Source organism: Jaculus jaculus, chromosome 12 (genome assembly GCF_020740685.1).
Source record: "Jaculus jaculus isolate mJacJac1 chromosome 12, mJacJac1.mat.Y.cur, whole genome shotgun sequence".
NCBI classification, from domain to species: domain Eukaryota; kingdom Metazoa; phylum Chordata; class Mammalia; order Rodentia; family Dipodidae; genus Jaculus; species Jaculus jaculus.
Window position 1 is genome coordinate 58,863,553 of NC_059113.1, and position 17,938 is coordinate 58,881,490.

Sequence of the window (17,938 nt, forward strand, 5' to 3'; positions counted from 1 at the left end):
TGATGCCCTGTGATCCCATGTATAAAAAGCTCATCAAGTCTCTTCTGGGAGGGCTTCCTCTTTGGACATACAAACCCCTCCATGTGGATGCCCTGTGGCTTCCCACACTACTAGAAGTCACTATAAATAGGAGGGGCTATTAATCCTTGTTACTTTTGCTTGAATTCATGCTTTCAGGGACCAAAAACACAATAGCTATTGTCCTTGGCTTTTCTTCAGTACAAAAGTACCCTCCATTGACTTCTGGTTTATAGCCAGTGTTCCCTTTAGGCCATGTTTGCGCACATCAGAGCTCTGAGTTGCCCACAATTCTTCTTCCTTCCCCAAGCTCTTCTGAGCTCGAATACAATACCATCACTGACCACTTGAGGCTTGTTCCAAGAGTTTTGCTTAAATGGTAAAGATATGTTGGGCTGAGGCAAGTGTGCAATTTCCAGAGTACCTTGACTGACTGGCTGAAAGGACACACCTTGCTCAAAATACATCAGCAATGGGGAAATAAGAATATAATTTGAGAGCTGAAGAGATGGCTAAGTGCTGAAGGCACTTGCCTGCAAAGCCAAAGGACTCAGATTCAATTCCCCAAGACCCACGTAAGCCACAGACACAAAGTGGCACATGCATCTGGAATTTGTTTGCAGCAGCTAAAGGCCCTGATGTGCCCATTCTCATTCTGTCTCTCTTGCTCTCTCTCAGCCCCTCTTTCTTTCTCTCAGATAAATAAATAAATTTCTATAAAAGACTATACTTTGAGGGGCTGAGAAGATGGCTCAAGTGGACAAGGTACTCCCTGTACAAGTGTGTGTTCCTGAGTTCAGATCCCCCGACCTCAGGTAAAGTGCAGAAGCTGTGCGATCTTCTGTAATCCCAGCACAACTAGTGACATGGGAGGCAGAGGCTGAAGAATTTCCCAGAAGTTCATGGACCAGTAAGTCTGGTGAACAGTGGTGAACAGTGAGGGGCCCTGCTTCAAACAAGATGGGAGACGAGCACTGACACCTGGAAGTTGTCTCTTTGCAGCAGCTCTATACACACTCTGTCACGGATGCACCTGCACTCACACACATGAACCAGGGCACACACATGCATCACACACACCAAAAACATATGCACTTCCAACTTACTTCCACCGGGCTAATTTTCATAATTTCTTCAAATGATAAGTGAACCATATATCTTCCCAAAATCCATAAGTTTTCTGCACTGACCCATGAAGCAGGATCATCTACAAACAAGAGAAATGAATAAATAAGCAAATAAAGAGCCTTTAAATGGACTTTCACTGGTATGTGGTGGCCAGTGGTGTCCTTGATGTCAGGACTTTATTGCATTCATTAATTCACTCAACTCCCATCACTGAGTCCGGCCTGTGAGAGCCTGAACCACAGTTATGTGCAGCCACAGCCTGAGGCTTTGCTACTCACCAGCAGCCCCTGGAGCTAAGTGAGCCACACACAACTTTCTTTTTTTAATGGCTTTTTTTTTTTTTTTGGTTTTCTTTTTTTTTTTACTTTTACTTTAGAGAGACAGAGAAGGAGAGAGAATTGGCACAGCAGGGCCTCAGCCATTGCAATTGAACTCCAGACGCTTGCACCATCTAATGAACATGTGCAACCTTGTGCTTGCCTCCCTTTGTGCATCTGCCTATGTGGGATCTGGAGAGTCAAACATGGGTCCTTAGGCTTTGCAGGCAAGCGCCTTAACCACTAAGCCATCTCTCTAGCCCAAAAAACAGTTTTTAATACTTGTGACTACAAATTAGATGTCTTCTACTTTGGTTCATTACTCAATAAGATGGTAGTCTGAAGTATGTTTGACTCTTTCTTGGCACTAACTTCTTGACCTTCTAGTTATTAATGGAGCCAGGAGTGATGGCGCACACCTTTCCCAGCACTTAGGAAGCAGAGGTAGGAGGATCACTTGGAGTTCAAGACCAGCCTGAGACTACATAGTGAATTCCAGGTCAGCCTGGGCTACAGTGATATCCTACCTTGAAAAACCAAAAAAAATAATAATAATAATGATACTGGATTGCCATCTGTGTTAATTTCCACCATGTTACTATACTTGAATGAAACGAACCTACTATAATTTTCCCAATTTGTACCCCAAATATTTGTACCCCTGCTTGTTTGAGTTATTCTGACCCCCTGAAATGTCTTTCCTTTTTAAAAATAATACTTTATTTATTTGCAAGTGTAAAAAGAGAGAGGTGAAGAGAAAGAATGGATGTACCAAGCTTTCTAGTCATTGCAAACAAACTTTAGATGCATGTGCCACTTTGTGCATCTGACTTTTCATGGATACTAGGGAATTGAACCTGGGTCATTAGGCTTTGCAGGCAAGTGCCTTAACCACTGGGCCTTCTCTCCAACCCTGGAATCTTTCCTTATCCCTTCTATGTCCAAGTACTAGCTTTAAGACTAAAAATTTTCTTCTGACTTACAGCTTTGTTTTCATTTTTATCATCCTCAGGATGGAAACCAGCTGCGGACATATTAGGCAAGGACTCCACCCACCACTGAGCTCTGAGCTGTAGTCCTAGCTCTTGTTTTCTTGTCTTTTTTCCTTTGGTGGTAAGGACAGGCTCTCCTGTCTTATGTGGCCACAAACTTACTATGGAGCCAAAGTGACTTTGAATTTCTGAGCTCCTGTCTCCACCTCCCAAGTGCTGGGATTACAGGCCTATACCACTATTTTTACTTTGTTAAAAAAATTATTCATTTATTTAATCATATTTGAGACAGAGAAAAAGAGAGAGAGAGATTGAGAATGGGTATAGCAGGACCTCTAGCCACTGCAAGCAAACACCAGACACATGTGTCACCTTGCGCATCTTGCTTACAGGGGATCTGGAGACTCAAACCTGGGTCCTGACACTTCGCAGGCAAGTGTTTTAACTGTTAAGCCATCTCTCCAGCCCACTTTTTAATTTCGAGATAGAGTCTCAAATCTGGAACTTGTGAGCCTGTAGCTGGGATCACAGGGACTGTGTCATCAGGCCTGGGTTAAGTCTCCTAATCTCCTTGTCTAGAAGTAATCTCTCCCCCCTCAGAATTATCAGAAAACTATCTGTATCACTTAGCTCTGGCATTTGACATCCCCCATCTGTGTGACATGTCAGTAGACCTTAAGAACAATGACAGCCAGCATCCATCTTCAAGTTTCAATGGCTAGAATTGGCTGGCGTTGCCCCTCCCCCACCCCAGGCCTTCATTACAACACTTTTATACACAGCCGTGTGAGCAGCATTTGAGGAAATGAAAGTTGGGGAGCGTGTGAACTGTTGTAGGAGGTACGGGGCGTTGACTGGGGCCCAAGTGAAGCTGGCTTTTTGCATAAGCCAATTCCAGAGGACATCGGGGAGTTTCCCTCAGCCCGGAAGTGATGAGTACATCACTGCTGACATTTAACAAAGCCCCAGGGCCGCTAGAGAATTTACAAGGAAAAAGAAAAAAGAAAAAATTCACCAAGAACCAAGCTGAGTTGGTCTTTAATTCAACTAAGTCTTAAGCATGAGCTGGATTTGTGCAAAGCTATGATTCCAAAGTTTTTCCAGTTACATTGAAGAGGTTCCTGGGAGAAAACAAAAAGAACAAAGGTCCAAATAGAAGGAATTTTAATTCACTGTAGAGGAACAATGGAACTTGCCATATTGGAATTTGAGAAGGAAAAATTGTCTTTAATTAAACTCTGACAATAAAGACAGGACAGTGTAGAGACTGAGTGACTTCCTCAGCATGAGATGTGCATTCCTGGAGGTCATCATTATAAGCTAGGCAGAGGGAATTCAACTCTGCATTTAAGGCATCAATTACTGTGCTGTTTAATGTTCCTCATGCACAAGTCTCAGGTCTTAATTCCAGGAAAAATATTGGTTGGCATTCTCTACTCCATTGGCATTCTCTACTTGTTTCTTTGATGGCTCCCCAGCATACTGAGCTCATTCCTACCCCAGGACTTTATATCTACTGTCCCTCAGCCTTGAGAGTCCTCCTGAGCTTCACATGAGAAAGTCACCCTTTTCACCTTGGACTTAATGCATCTTAATATTTTTTATTCTTTAATTGAGAGAGAGAATATGGATGGATGTACCAGGGCCTCTTGCCACTGCAAATGAACTCCAGACACATGCACAACTTTGTGCATCTGGCTTTATGTGGATACTGGGTAATCAAATCCAGGCCATCAGGCCTTGCAAGCAAGTGCCTTTAACAGCTGAGCCATCTCTCCACCCCCACCGTGGGTTTTTTTTTTTTGGTTGTTGTTGTTGTTGTTTGTTTTTTGAGGCAGGGTTTTACTCTAGCCCAGGCTGACCTGGAATTCACTATGGAGTCTAAGGGTGGCCTTGAACTCATGATGATCCTTCTACTTCTGCCTCCCAAGTGCTGGGATTAAAGGCATGTGCCATCACGCCCAGCTCCACGGTGGTCTTAATTCAGAAGGCACCCATTTGCATTTCCTCAATTCCTTAGTCCAGGAATTGACAAACTCCAGCTCATGGGACAAATCCTGGCCACCACTGCTTTATAAAACTTAAAAGCCAAGAACAGTTTTTACATTTGTGGTTGAACAGAACATGAAAAGCTGAAAAGCACAGTAATGTCTGGTAGCACCGGAAAAGTATGTGAATTTCAATGCTATGTCCATGCGTAGTTGCTTTGGGATGCAGCCTCCCAACTCACTCGTCATCTGTGCCAAGTGCTATATCAGACTTAAGCTCACAAAGACTCATCTTTTTAATCAGTTTATTATTTTATTTTAGTGAGAGCAACGGAGTGACATAGAGAGAGAGAGAATTTGCACACCAAGGCCTCAGCCACTGAAATAAAACTGTTGGCACTTGCAACTCCTAGTGGGCATGTGCAACCTTGTGCTTGCTTCACCTTTGTGCATCTGGCTAACATGGGATCTGGAGAGTAGAACATGGGTCCTTGGGCTTCACAGGCAAGAGCCTTAACTGTAAGCCATCTCTCTAGTCCCAAGACTTATTTTTAAATGCTCTGTAGGAAAAAAGCATTTGTCAAGCCTAAATTAGTAACCCTTCCTATGACATTTGTCCATTTTATTTTCTTCACTGCAGCTCCCAATATCTAAGTTTTCCCCTCTCTCTCCTTCTTTCTCCCTTCATCCTTGATTTAAAATTCTATCCAGGCAATGACCTGGGGATGACTCAGAAGGCATCATGGTGCTGGAAAGAAGTGACAGGATGGCTCAGCACTGAAATATCTCTATCACACCTTCCAAGGCTCAGAGTCCATTGTGGGACAGGTGGAGGAAAGAATGTAAGATCCAAAGGAAGGGTGGGACTCCTTACAACGTGTTCCTCCAGACACAAAATGGCCTGGATATCCATGATCTCACAGTGCCTGACACTACCTACACAAAACCATCATAATAGGAGGAAAAGATCATGACATCAAAATAAAAGAGAGACTGATTGAGAGGAGGAGGGGGTATGATGGAGAATGGAGTTTCAAAGTGGAAAGTAGGAGGAGGGAGGGCATTACCATGGGATATTGTTTATAATCATGGAAGCTGCTAATAAAAATAATTTTAAAAAATTCTGTCCATCTACCCTCTCACAGTAAAACAATCAGTCCATGGAGCACAGATTTACCAGACTTGTCTCTGTACCCTCAGCCTCTGACACCTAGTTGACCCTCCTTAAATATTTAGCATTTCTCTCTTGATAACATCGCTGACAGTGGACATCTTACAAACTGAAACTATCAGAGAATGGTACACTGCTAATATACATAGTCATTCTTTTCTGTGTCTTTTTAAAATTGTGGTAAAATACACATAACTTAAAGTTTATGACCTTAAAGAGTTTAATCATTCATTTCTGTGACATTGAGTACAGTAAACCTAAGGGCTTGGATCCAGGCCCTTCTGCAGATACCAAAAACCCTTGAGGGCTTGGGAGATAGCTCAGCTGGTAAAGTGCTTCCCTCAGTACCATGAGGACTTGAGTTGGAACCCCAGAAGCCACATAACAATGTCAGGCATGGCGGTGTATCCCTTAGCGCCAGCACTGGGAAAGTAGAAACAGGTGGATCCCTGGCACTTTCTGCCCTCCAGGCTAGCCCAGTTGGTGAGCTCCAGGACAGTGAGGAACCTTCCCAAACAATGGTGGATGGTATTCCCAGGAATGACACTGGAAGTTGTCCACTGGCATGCACGCATGTGCACGCACACACGCACACACACACCCAGACATGTATGTACATGAACATACACATAAGCACACACCCATATGCACATAAAACCTTGAAAATTCTGATCCCTTATATAAAATGGGTCTGTGCTTGTATGTAACCTACACATAGCCCCCGTATCCTGTAAATTATCTTTAGATGCCTTCTAATACCTAAGACAATGTAAATACCAGGCTAACAGTTGTTGTTCAGGGGACAGTGACAAAGAAACAGCCTGTACATGTTCAAGACAGACACAGAGGCAAACCCATAAATACAGAGGGCTGAGGGCACATTCATGGCGCTATCACCACCGTCCACATCCTGAACATCTGCCACCATTTCCGTTACTGTTGCCATGAATTTGACTACTCTAAGCATATAAATATGTTTCTGATAAGTATCTTTTTTTCTTTTTTTAACTATTTATTATTTATTTATTTATTTATTTATTCATTTCGTTATTATTTATTTATTTGAGAGAGGCAGAGAGAGAGAAAATGGGCCTCCAGTCACCACAAATAAACTCCAGATGCATGCGCTACCTTGTGCATCTGGCTTACATGGGTACTGGGGAATAGAACCTGGGTCCTTGGGCTTCGCAGAAAAGCACATTAACCACTAAGCCAGCTCTGTAGCCCTAATATGTATCTTTGAAATAAATGAATCCTGACCTGTTTTTACATGGTTACCAGGAATCGCAGGGCTAAATTTTTGTGTTCTATTTCCTATGGTTTTCTAACAAAACTACCCTTTCCCACTTTAGTACAAATATACAGATTGCTAAATTCATAATCCTAAGAATTCTCATCAAATCTAAGATGTCATTATAAAACAAGGATACACTATTCATTGTAAGATACAGAAAAATCCTTATCTCAGAATCTTCAGGTTTTACTCCATTTGCCATACCACACACTTTCTGGAAGTGTGTCAAGGAGGTAAGTAAAAGTTATTGAAACTGAACTCCAGTCCCTGCTCAGGGGATGAGTGAGTAGGAACTTCCCCCACAGTGACTCTCCCCTTGTTAAGCTTGATTGTAAGACACATTCCTCCCGGGCGGGTCCTGTGGGTACTTCCTGGAAGGATTAAGTTAAGTGAAGGGGTGGGGGTGGGGGGCAGAGACCCTCTCCCAGGGGTAGCCCTTGTGCTGGAGGCCAGATTTAAAGATGTGTGAGAGAAAAGCAGGGGTTTTGTCTGCTTGCCTTCCCTCCTTGAGGGCGAGGGCATCTTGCCTGTCGCCACCATCCTTTAGAGACATCAGAACCCAGCTTCTTCAGCCTTCCATGTGGACTGGAGATGAGCGGCTCTCTAGGAATCCTCCAGGCCTTCAGCCGCACCTGGGACTTGTAAGCATCCAGCCTTGTGCAGCACTGGGTTCTCAGGCTCCCCAGCCTGCATCCACGCTCCGCCTGCATCCACGCTCCACCTGCATCCACGCTCCACCTGCATCCACGCTCCACCTGCATCCACGCTCAGCCTGCATCCACGCTCCACCTGCATCCACGCTCCACCTGCATCCACGCTCCACCTGCATCCACGCTCAGCCTGCATCCACGCTCAGCCTGCATCCACGCTCCACCTGCATCCACGCTCCACCTGCATCCACGCTCCACCTGCATCCACGCTCAGCCTGCATCCACGCTCCACCTGCATCCACGCTCCACCTGCATCCACGCTCCACCTGCATCCACGCTCCGCCTGCATCCACGCTCAGCCTGCATCCACGCTCCGGGACTGAGTCGCAACCAGGTTCTCCAATCCCCAGTCCCTAGACAGCATTGTTGGACTGTCCAGCCCACATCATGTACGATAACCTGATAAATCCCCTTATAATACATGTCCATTCTCTCAGTTCTGTTCCTCTAGAGAACCTTGGCTCACAGCCGCTCCCAGCTCCCCATGTCCCCCCAGACTCAGCCTCACCAGTTGCGTTGGAGGAGGTCTTCAGAATCCCCGTCATCCAGGAGTAGACGGCGCTCTGGGCACGTGCCGATGTTTTGTCATAGAGATCTTTAAACACTGCAGATCTAAGTGACACAGACATGGGCATCCATAAGCAACAAACAGGTGGAAGCTGCCTTAAAGAGGAATCAAGACAGCGAATGTGACAAAGCTGACATGTGGAAACTGTCCCCCTGCCTTTGTGGCTCTTTTCCCCATTCATCCTCTTCCCCTTCACAGCAATGAAGAGTGGCCTGTGCATCCTGTCTCCACTTCCTCTCTGCTGGGGTCTTTCTTATTAAGGAGGGAGGAAAATAGCTATGGTGAGATAACTTAAATACACTATAATTCACCCATTTAAAGCATATAATTCACCAGAGATGGTGGCACACAAATGTAATTCAGCATTCAGGAGAACCAGGAGTTCAAGGTCAGCCTTGTCTATATAGCAAATTTGAGGCCAGCCTAGGCTACATATGATGCTGTCTCAAGATGAAATAAAATTAAAAGGTATATTTTCAAGGTTGTACAATCATCATCTTCATCCATCTTAGAGCATCTCAAGCACTTTACAAAGAAGCCCATCTGCTTCAACTCCTATCTCCCAAGCTACTGATTGGCTAAATGAATACACTGTGCTCATCAAATTGCCCTCTAAGTATTTATGTTTATGCCCATATATTAATGCTGCTCTCACTTTTGCTCAAAGGCTTCTGGGAAGACTTGAAAACTCATCAAAGTGCTGAGAAGAAGTGACAGCACTGAGACATCTCTATCACACACGCACCCCATTGCAGAAGAGGGGGGGGAAAGAAGGGAAGAGCCAAAGGAACAGGAGGAGTGCTCTGAAAAGCTGTCTGCCAAACACACAGTGGTCATTGTACTCATGACCTCCCAGGGGCTGACGCTATCTACACAGGACCTGCATAATATGAGGGGGCAAATGATGACATAGAAATAGAAAAAAAAAAAAAGAAATGGAAGAGGGGGCTGAGAAGATGGCTCAGTGGCTAAAGGCACTTGTTTATAAAGCCTGAAATCATGGGTTTCATTATCCAGTACCCATGTAAAGCCAAATGCATAAAGTGGTACATGTGTCTGGAATTCATTTACAGTGGCAGGAGGCCCTGGTGTAACAATACTGTCTGTCTGTCTGTCTGTCTGTCTGTCTCTCTCTCTCTCTCTCTCTCCCCCCCCCCCACCCACCCATCTCTCAAATAAATAAAAACATTTTAAAAAACAGGAGAGGTGCTAGTTGGGCAGGAAGAAGAGGTTCGATGGAGAGAGACACTGAAGAGAGACAAATGGGTCCTGGGAGGGGATTATGCTCAAGTGCAGTATAGCAAATTCCTCCAAATTGAAACACCCCTCCTGGAAGGAGGAGGGAGTCTCAGGTTGACAATTCCCAGAGCATAAAAGCTGAGGACGCCCCAGGCTGTGACGCAGCTGCTTGGGAAGGGTCTCTCCCACCTGCCCTACCGAGCTGCCTGCAAGTCCTGCATTGGGCTTCAGAGACGCAGCTTCCTGTGCTGAGGGGCTTTTCCAGGTGCAGCTGCCTTTGGGTCACCCATTGTTCCTGGGAGCAACCCCTCACCCTGCTCCGTAAGTCACCTCAATAAACCCACTGGTTCACCAAAACCAGTTTTGGTGCAATCATATTTTGGCCTGTCATCTGTGTCCTCTCTGGAGCAAAGAAACATGCGCTTATGTCTCCCCAGAGGAAGTTTTCCATCACATCAAGATTCAGTATATATATGGCAGTTGTAAATAAAAAGTTTGGAAGTAAATAGTAAGCATCATTTAAGTACATGCTTGCCCATTTGCAAAAATGCTGTCAAGCTGGGCATGGTGGCACTTGAGAGGCAGAGGCAGGAGGATTGCTGTGAGTTCAAGGTCACCCTGAGACTACATAGTGAATCCAGGTCAGCCTGGGTGAGTAGTCTCCTAGTGCTTCCTTAATTCCACATCTGATGTGGGGGGAGGCAAGCAAATGGCTTCCTCAAAAGCAGAGGGGTGTCGGCATAGAGTGGAAAGAGGACAGAATTGGGGTTCAGAAGAATTGGGTCAAATTCAGATGGTTAAATCCCATGAAGTCATCTCAGAGCCAGAAAGTAGAGCCTCCATGAGGGGGTTTAGTGCTGTGTATCAGAGAGCTCTCGCTCCTTCTGTCACAGGGAGACACAGCAAGATGATGCTGCCCATGAACCAGGAAGCAGAACCTCACAGGACACCAAGTCTACCACTCCATGACCTTAGGCTTTCCACACACCAGAACTGTGAGAAACAAACACCTGTTGCTTAAGCTGACCATCTGTGGTATTTTTGGGATAACACCCCAAACAAGGATACTTAAATGAGCAATATATGAACCTAGGATTCAGTGATTCCAATCTGCTTATTTTTATGATTACTTTTACTTATGGCAAAGACTGCTGGTTTCCCATTTATGGAGATGAAACTAAATTTACTTTTAGGGATGAAGAAATGGCTTAGTGGTTAAGGTGCTTGCCTGTAAAGCCTAGGGACTCATATTCGAATCTCCAGGTCCCATGTAGCCAGACACAGTAGCTCAAGCACATAATGTTGTACATGTGCACAAGAGGGCACACATGTCTGGAGTTCGTTTGGAGTGGCTGAAGGCCCTGGCACACCCATTGTCTCTCTCTCTCCTTACCTCTGCCTCTTTCTCTCTGTGTGTGGCAATAGAATGGCCTTTTTTATGAGAGAGAACAAGAATGAGAAAGAGAGAACTGGCATGCTTCAAGCCACTGTAATCAAACTCCAGACATGTGCACCACCTTGTGCGTGTGCAACATTTTTTTTTCTAATTTTTATTTATTTGAGAGCAACAGACACAGAGAGAAAGACAGATAGAGGGAGAGAGAGAGAATGGGCGCGCCAGGGCTTCCAGCCTCTGCAAATGAACTCCAGATGCGTGCGCCCCCTTGTGCATCTGGCTAACGTGGGACCTGGGGAACCGAGCCTCGAACCAGGGTCCTTAGGCTTCACAGGCAAGCGCTTAACCACTAAGCCATCTCTCCAGCCCTGTGCATCATTTTGTGACTCTGGCTTACATGGGATCTGGGGAGTTGAACATGGATCTTCAGGCTTCACAGGCAAGTGCCTTAACTGCTAAACCATGTCTCCAGCCTGAAAATGAATATTTTTAAGTAAAAGGGATGACTTCCCTATAAAAAGAAATATGAAATATATCACAGGACAGGTAGGTATCCACATGTAACAAAAACTGGGAGAGTGGGGCTGTGGAAATAGCTAAGTGGGTAAAGCGCTTGCTTCACAAGTATGAGGACCCCTACCACCCACATAAAATCCAGGTGCTAATGACCATAAATGCTGGCAAGGATGTGGAAAAAGTGGAACCCTTCTCCACTGTTGGTGGGAATGCAATCTGGTCCAGCCATTGTGGAAATCAGTGTGGAGGTTCCTAAGACACCTAAAAATAGATCTACCAATGACCCAGTTATAGCACTCCTAGGCATATATCCTAAGGACTCAACCATGTTTATTGGCACTCAATTCACAATAGCTGGGAAATGAAACCAGCCTAGATGTACTTCAACTGATGAGTGGATAATGAAGATATGCCACACTTACACAATGGAGTTCTACTCAGCAGTTAAAAAAAATTTTAAGTTATGAAATTTGCAGGAAAATGGATAGATCTGGAAAGGATTATACTAAATGAGGTAACCCAGGTCCAGAAAGCCAAGCGTCACATGTTCTCTCTCATATGTGGGTCCTAGCTACAGATGACTGGACTTCTGTGTGTGTAGGAAGAAAACTCAGTAGCAAAGGCCAGTAAGCTAGAAAAGAGATATAAAGGGAAGAGAAAGGAAGGTGGGAGAGGGGAGTACTTAATATGATGGTATTGTATATATGTAAGTAGAAGAATAGATTAATTGGGGTGAAAAGGCCCAAAGTGAGTTCAGGGGAAGAGATCGATTAAAGGAAAGGTGGAGGGAGGGCTAATCAAAATCTAAGAGGATATAAATAAATCATATGGAAACCTGCTTTTTAGGACAATGGAACACTCAGGAGCCATAGATTGTTGCTAGAAATTTTCATTGCCAAGGATGGGATAACTTCCAGTGGGTTGTTGGACAGGGAGGTCCCTGATGCCCCCAAAACATTATAGACCAGTACTGAGGCCCTTGGTTTCCCACCAGAAATAGGTGGCAAGATCCTATTGCTGAAGACTCCACATACTTGGGCTGCAAGGCCACTGAGAAATCCTACTGGAACTGAGCTGAAAACCTTCTCCATGTAGACCAGCTGACAGAAATCTGGAAGAAGCCATTCCACATGCAGTTCAATGGGAGAGAGAGAATTCACCAGTGAAGATACTCAACAGTGGACACTGCAAGCCTTATATTTGGCCAGCCAGGACAAATGAGCCAATGGGTGCAGTAGTGGCACATATATCATGGTGGAAACCAACGGCCCTCTAATTGGACTGGAGGTCCACTCCATGGGAGGGAATACATCCCTGATACTGAAAACTTAAAACGGGTAGTCAGGAGCCCTAGGGGTGTAACATCTGCTTTTTGTCTGGCTAAATATATATGCTTTGCTTATCAAACTGCCCAGTAAGCAATTCTCTTAATGTTCATACCCTTATATTAATGCTACTCTCAATTTTGGTAGAGAATCTTCTCTTTTCAGATGGCAGTGACCTTGGGATGACTCAGAAGGTATCATGGTGCTGGAAAGAAGTGACCGCAGTGCTCAGTACTGCAATATTTCTATCACACCTTCCAAGGCTCAGGGTTTAATGCAGAAGACGTGATAGAAAGAATGTAAGAGCCAAAGGAAGGGTAGGACTCCTTAAAACATGCTCCCTCCAGACACAAAATGGCCTGGATATCCATGACCTCACAGTGCCTGACACTACCTACACAAGACCATCATAAGAGGAGGAAAAGATCACGACATCGACATCAAAATAAAAGAGAGACTGATGGGGGGGGGGCGGGATATGATGGAGAATGGAGTTTCAAAGAGGAAAGTGAGGGGAGGGAGGGTATTACCATGAGATATTTTTTATAATCATGGAAGTTGTTAATAAAAATTTGAAAAAAAATTGAAAAGAAAAAAATAATCCAGACACTGGGGTATGTGCCTGAAATCTCAGCACTGGGTGGGGGCAGGGGGAGTGGAGACAGGAGACTCCATGGGGACTAGCTAGTCTAATCAAAATCAGTGAGCTCCAGGTTCAGAGAGAAAGCGTATCTCAAAGGATAAGATGGAGAACAACTGAGGAAGACACGAGACACTGACCTCTAGCCTCCACATGCACACACACATATGTGCACCTACATATGCATGTGTACACACACACACACACACACACACACACACACACACACACGGTCCCCAGATAGCTTATCTCTGCCCCAGAAGGCACAGATCTGTGCAGCTGCCTTCTCTTTTCTTGAATCCTCACAGTAGCTCCTGAGCAACAGCATGTAGAATTAAGAAGATAGAGGAAATGGTTAAAAAAAATATGCCACAATGAAACCCAATTCTTTATATGCTAATTTAAAAAAAAAAAGGATTGCAGAGGAAAGGACTCACAGGTTCTTAAAGGCATCCTCACGCAGGTCTTGGGGCAGCCTTTCAGGGATGTCTGGCTGCAGAAAGCTGCCCGGTGACCCCCTCAACACTCTGCCCAGGATCTCCACACATTGCAGGGGGTTCAGCACCTGGAAACACCGCTCCAGGGATACCAGAAACAGACTGCGATTCACACCGGGGCTCTGCAAAGCTTGTTCCCGAATCTCTCCCAGGTCAATGACAATGTCCTTCAGGTCCTAAATGAATGAGAGAAGTGAGAGTCAATATTAGCTACTGTTGCAGCCCTGTGACCAAAATACCTCCAAAAGCAACTTAAAGTAGGGTTTGAGCCATGGTCACTTGGCCCCATGAGCTTAAGAAGAACATCATGGTGGCCAGAGCACACAGAGGAGCAGACAGCTAAAGCCATGGTGGGCAGGCAACACAGAGAAGGACTCTTCAAAGACCCACCACCATCTACTCCTCTCATTAGACCCCACTTCCTGAAGTCTCCACAATCTCCAAAAGTAGAGTCACCATTCAATGCATGAGCTAGTGGGGGACAATTCATATTTAAACCATAATAGTTACTTTGAAAGCTGTCTCTTCACTCAGACCTGGAAGGGAACAGACTGCAGTGGTGAACTGCCTATTTAACACCATGCTGCTATGTGGGAACTTCTAGAATGTTTCATTACCATCAGATCAAAGTTAAGGTTTTCATCTGCTCAGTGGACATTAGATGACTTCCACATATCTCCACGAATGTCACCTTTGGCTAGAACTCCTCACCTTGCTCTTGCCTAGCAAAATCCAGTTTATCCTTTACAGTCAAGCTCAATGGTAATGTTATAATGGTTCGTCTTGACCTCAGCATGATTGGGTTGAGAAGCACCCAGGAGACTAGTTAAGCACACTATGGCCTATGTCTGTAAGGGTGTTTCCAAAGAGGACAAACCAAAGAGGAAGACTGTCCCCAATGTAGATGATGTCATCTCATAGGCTGAGGCATTTGTGCAATAGAGGGAAAAATGGGCAGGAGAGATGGCTCAGCAGTTAAAAGTGCTTGCTTGAAAGCCTGACAGCCTGGATTCAATTCCCCAGTGCCCACATAAAGCCAGATGCACAAAGTGGTGCATACATCTGGAGTTTGATTGCAGGGGCTAAAGGCCCTGATACACCTGCTCTTTCTCTCTCTCTCTCTCTCTCTCTCTCTCTCTCTCTCTCTCTCTCTTTCTCTCTCTCTCTCTTTCTCTTTACTTGCAAATTAATAAATTATTTTAAAGGCAGGGGGAAGCCAGGTGTGGTGGTGCACACCTTTAATTCCAGCACTTGGGAGGCAGAGGTAGGAGGATTGCCATGAGTTTGAGGCCAGCCTGAGACTACAAAATGAATTCCAAATGAGCCTGAGCTAGAATGAGACCGTGCCTCAAAAAAAAAGGGGGTGGGGGAAGGAGGGGAAACCAGGACTAGGGAGGGGAGGTGGCTCAGCCTTTAAAGTTGCTTGCTTGCAAGCCTGCTGACCTCCAATTCTCAGCTCCTGATGCAAAGTGGTGCGTGAATCTGTGATCCCAATGTGCCTACAGCAATGGGAGGTGGAGCCAGGAGAGTACAGAAGCTCATGAGAAGCTGCAAAACCAGCAGCTACAAAAGAAGGTGGAAGGAGGGCTGGTGCCCTGCAAACGAACTCCAGACACATGCGCCACCTTGTGCATCTGGTTTTATGTAGGTACTGGGAAATTGAACCCTGGTCCTTAGGCTTTGCAGGTAAGTGCCTTAACCACTGATCCATCTCTTCAGCCCTACTAATACATTTTTTAAAGGAAGGCAGGGGGAAAGGAGAGAGGGCAGGATCACAGGCATTTCTCTCCCTCCCTCCCTCTCTTCCTCCCTTCCTGGCTATAAAGATGTGAGCTACTTTGCTCCACTATAAGCTTCCACCATGATAAAAGAATGAATCCTTTAAACCACAGAACCCAAGACTGTTAATAAGGTCTATTACACCCTGACTGGTCCTCTGTCCTTTGCCTCAAGCACCCTCCAGAAATAGCCATGACCAAGCATTGTCCCAGTTAATGCTCATGACAGGATAAATACCATAGGTTCCAGATCAGGCATTTCTAGGTTCAAATCCCAAGCTCTCCACTTAGTAGATATGAATCCTTGAGCAAATCATCTTTTTAAAGTCTGTCTTCTCCTCTGTATAGTGGAAACCACATTCCCTCCTAGATTTGGATGAGACTTGAACAAGACAATGAAGGTCAAATGACCGAACCTGGTGCATGCCTGGCCAGTGTTCAGAGTTAGCCAGTGTTTAGTGTTATTGTCTCAGTGTCTCAGATGACAAGAAAACAAAACAGAGCGCTGTGAGTGGTGGCACATGCCTTTAATCACAGCACTGAGAAGGACAGGTTAGGAGGATCACTGTGAGTTTGAGGCCAGCCTGGGAATACAAAGTGAGTTCCAGGTCAGCCTGAACTAGAGTGAGACCCTTACCTTGGGGGGGTCGGGGAGGCTCAGAATAACCATCGGGCTCAATTTACTGGAACCTGGGATCTGAAGTGTGAATTCAAGCAAAAACCCACACTTTAACCTGAATAGAATATTTTCTAACTCAAGCCTTTCAAATCAGTGGCTAGACAGTGGTTAATATGCACTTTGGGGTCCTAAGTGTGGCCTGTGGCTAGAATTCAGAACATTGATAAACAGTGAGGAAGTTGGAAGTGTGTGGAGCATGTCATCCAGGAATGAATGTAGCAACTGGGCCCCACGGCTCACCACAGCCATCCCACCTGCTGCCCCATGGTCAGGTTGAATGTGTTAAAGAAACACATTGCTTACTATCCCCCAACTGTGTGTTTGTATCGCACATTTTCATGAGTGTTTTTCAATTGAGTTGACTCCCTTGGTGATCTTTTCTATTTTGTTTTACTGGGTTTTTTAAAAATATTTATTATGGGCTTCAGAGATGGCTTAGTGGTTAAGGCATTTGCCTACAAAGCCAAAGAACCCAGGTTAAATTCCCCAGGACCCACGTAAGCCAGATGCACAAGGTGGCACATGTATCTGGAGTTCACTGGCAGCAGCAAGAGGCCCTGATGTTCCCATTCTCTTTCTCAATCTTAAATTAATTATTTTTTAAAATGATCTAATTATCCTCTTAAAATAAAACCTCATACACAGACAACTCCCCAATAAACATTAAGTAACATAATTTTCATGCTGGAGAGATGGCTTAGCAGTTAAGGCCCTTCCTGTAAAGCTGAAGGACTCAGATTTGATTCCTCAGGACCCACTTAGCCAGATGCACAAGGCGGCGCATGCTTCTGGAGTTCGTTTGCAGTGGCTGGAGGCCCTGGCATGCCTATTCTCTTTGTCTCTCACTGCCTCTTTCTTTGTCTCAAAAAAATAAATACAGCATTAAAAATTAAAAAATAAAAAAACTGAGGGAGGGAATTATAATGGGATCTTTTTTTAAATCATGGAAAATGTTAATAAAAATTTTTAAATTAAAAAAATAAATAAAAATAAAAAAAGTTTAAATTTATTTCAAAAGAAAACACTGGAGGACTTCTGGTTAAGATGGAGGCTTAGGAACCACACAAAAGCAGCCCAGGGGAGAAAAGGCCAAAGAATACCCAGCAAAATACACACTTTTACTAAAGAGTGAGGTGTATAAGAAATTAAAACGGCAGCAGAGAAGTAGGAGAGATCCGGAGCATCCAGAGCCCACACAGGCAGGCCTAAGAGGCTCCGGGAGCAGCAGTTCTGGCTCCAGCTCTGGCAGCGACAGATACAGCAGTGGCAGTGGAGGCTCCAGCAGCAGGCGGTGGCAGGTCTGTGGGGCCACAGCTGCCAGGCTCGGCTTGCCGCACAGGAAAAGCCAGTGCCCAGCTCCAGAAAACAGAACAGCAGTGCGGCGATCCAGCCAGCTTACTTGAACCCACAGGGCGCCAAAGAGGGACGCATAACTGAGACCAAAATCATCCAAAAAGGTAACTGGGATTGCACCAGGGAAGGGTCTCACTTGGTCAAAAGCTGACTTAGAACACTCAGCAGACCAGAAACCTTAACCTCTTTGTTGATAGACGATCTGGTTGTTATAATACCTACTCTTGCATAAATACTTGGGGCTGTCTTTCATTGAATGTGTACATTGTTTAGTTATATTTGAGAATCTATCTGTATGTTGTTACATTCAGCCTACTTGAATACTCCCA

General features: G+C 45.0%; 1 protein-coding gene across 2 annotated transcripts in view; it reads right to left on the reverse strand.

Annotated features, from left to right (window-relative positions):
* Positions 1-17,938, reverse strand: part of Otoa (otoancorin) — a 90,017-nt gene that overhangs the window by 60,374 nt on the left and 11,705 nt on the right. For both annotated transcript variants that reach the window (XM_045131708.1, XM_045131707.1), the window contains exons 7-9: positions 13,740-13,975; positions 8,127-8,230; positions 1,125-1,225 (exon numbers count right to left, since the gene is read on the reverse strand). In XM_045131708.1, the coding sequence (XP_044987643.1) occupies positions 1,125-1,225; positions 8,127-8,230; positions 13,740-13,975 (441 nt within the window). The remainder of the gene's footprint in view (positions 1-1,124; positions 1,226-8,126; positions 8,231-13,739; positions 13,976-17,938) is intronic.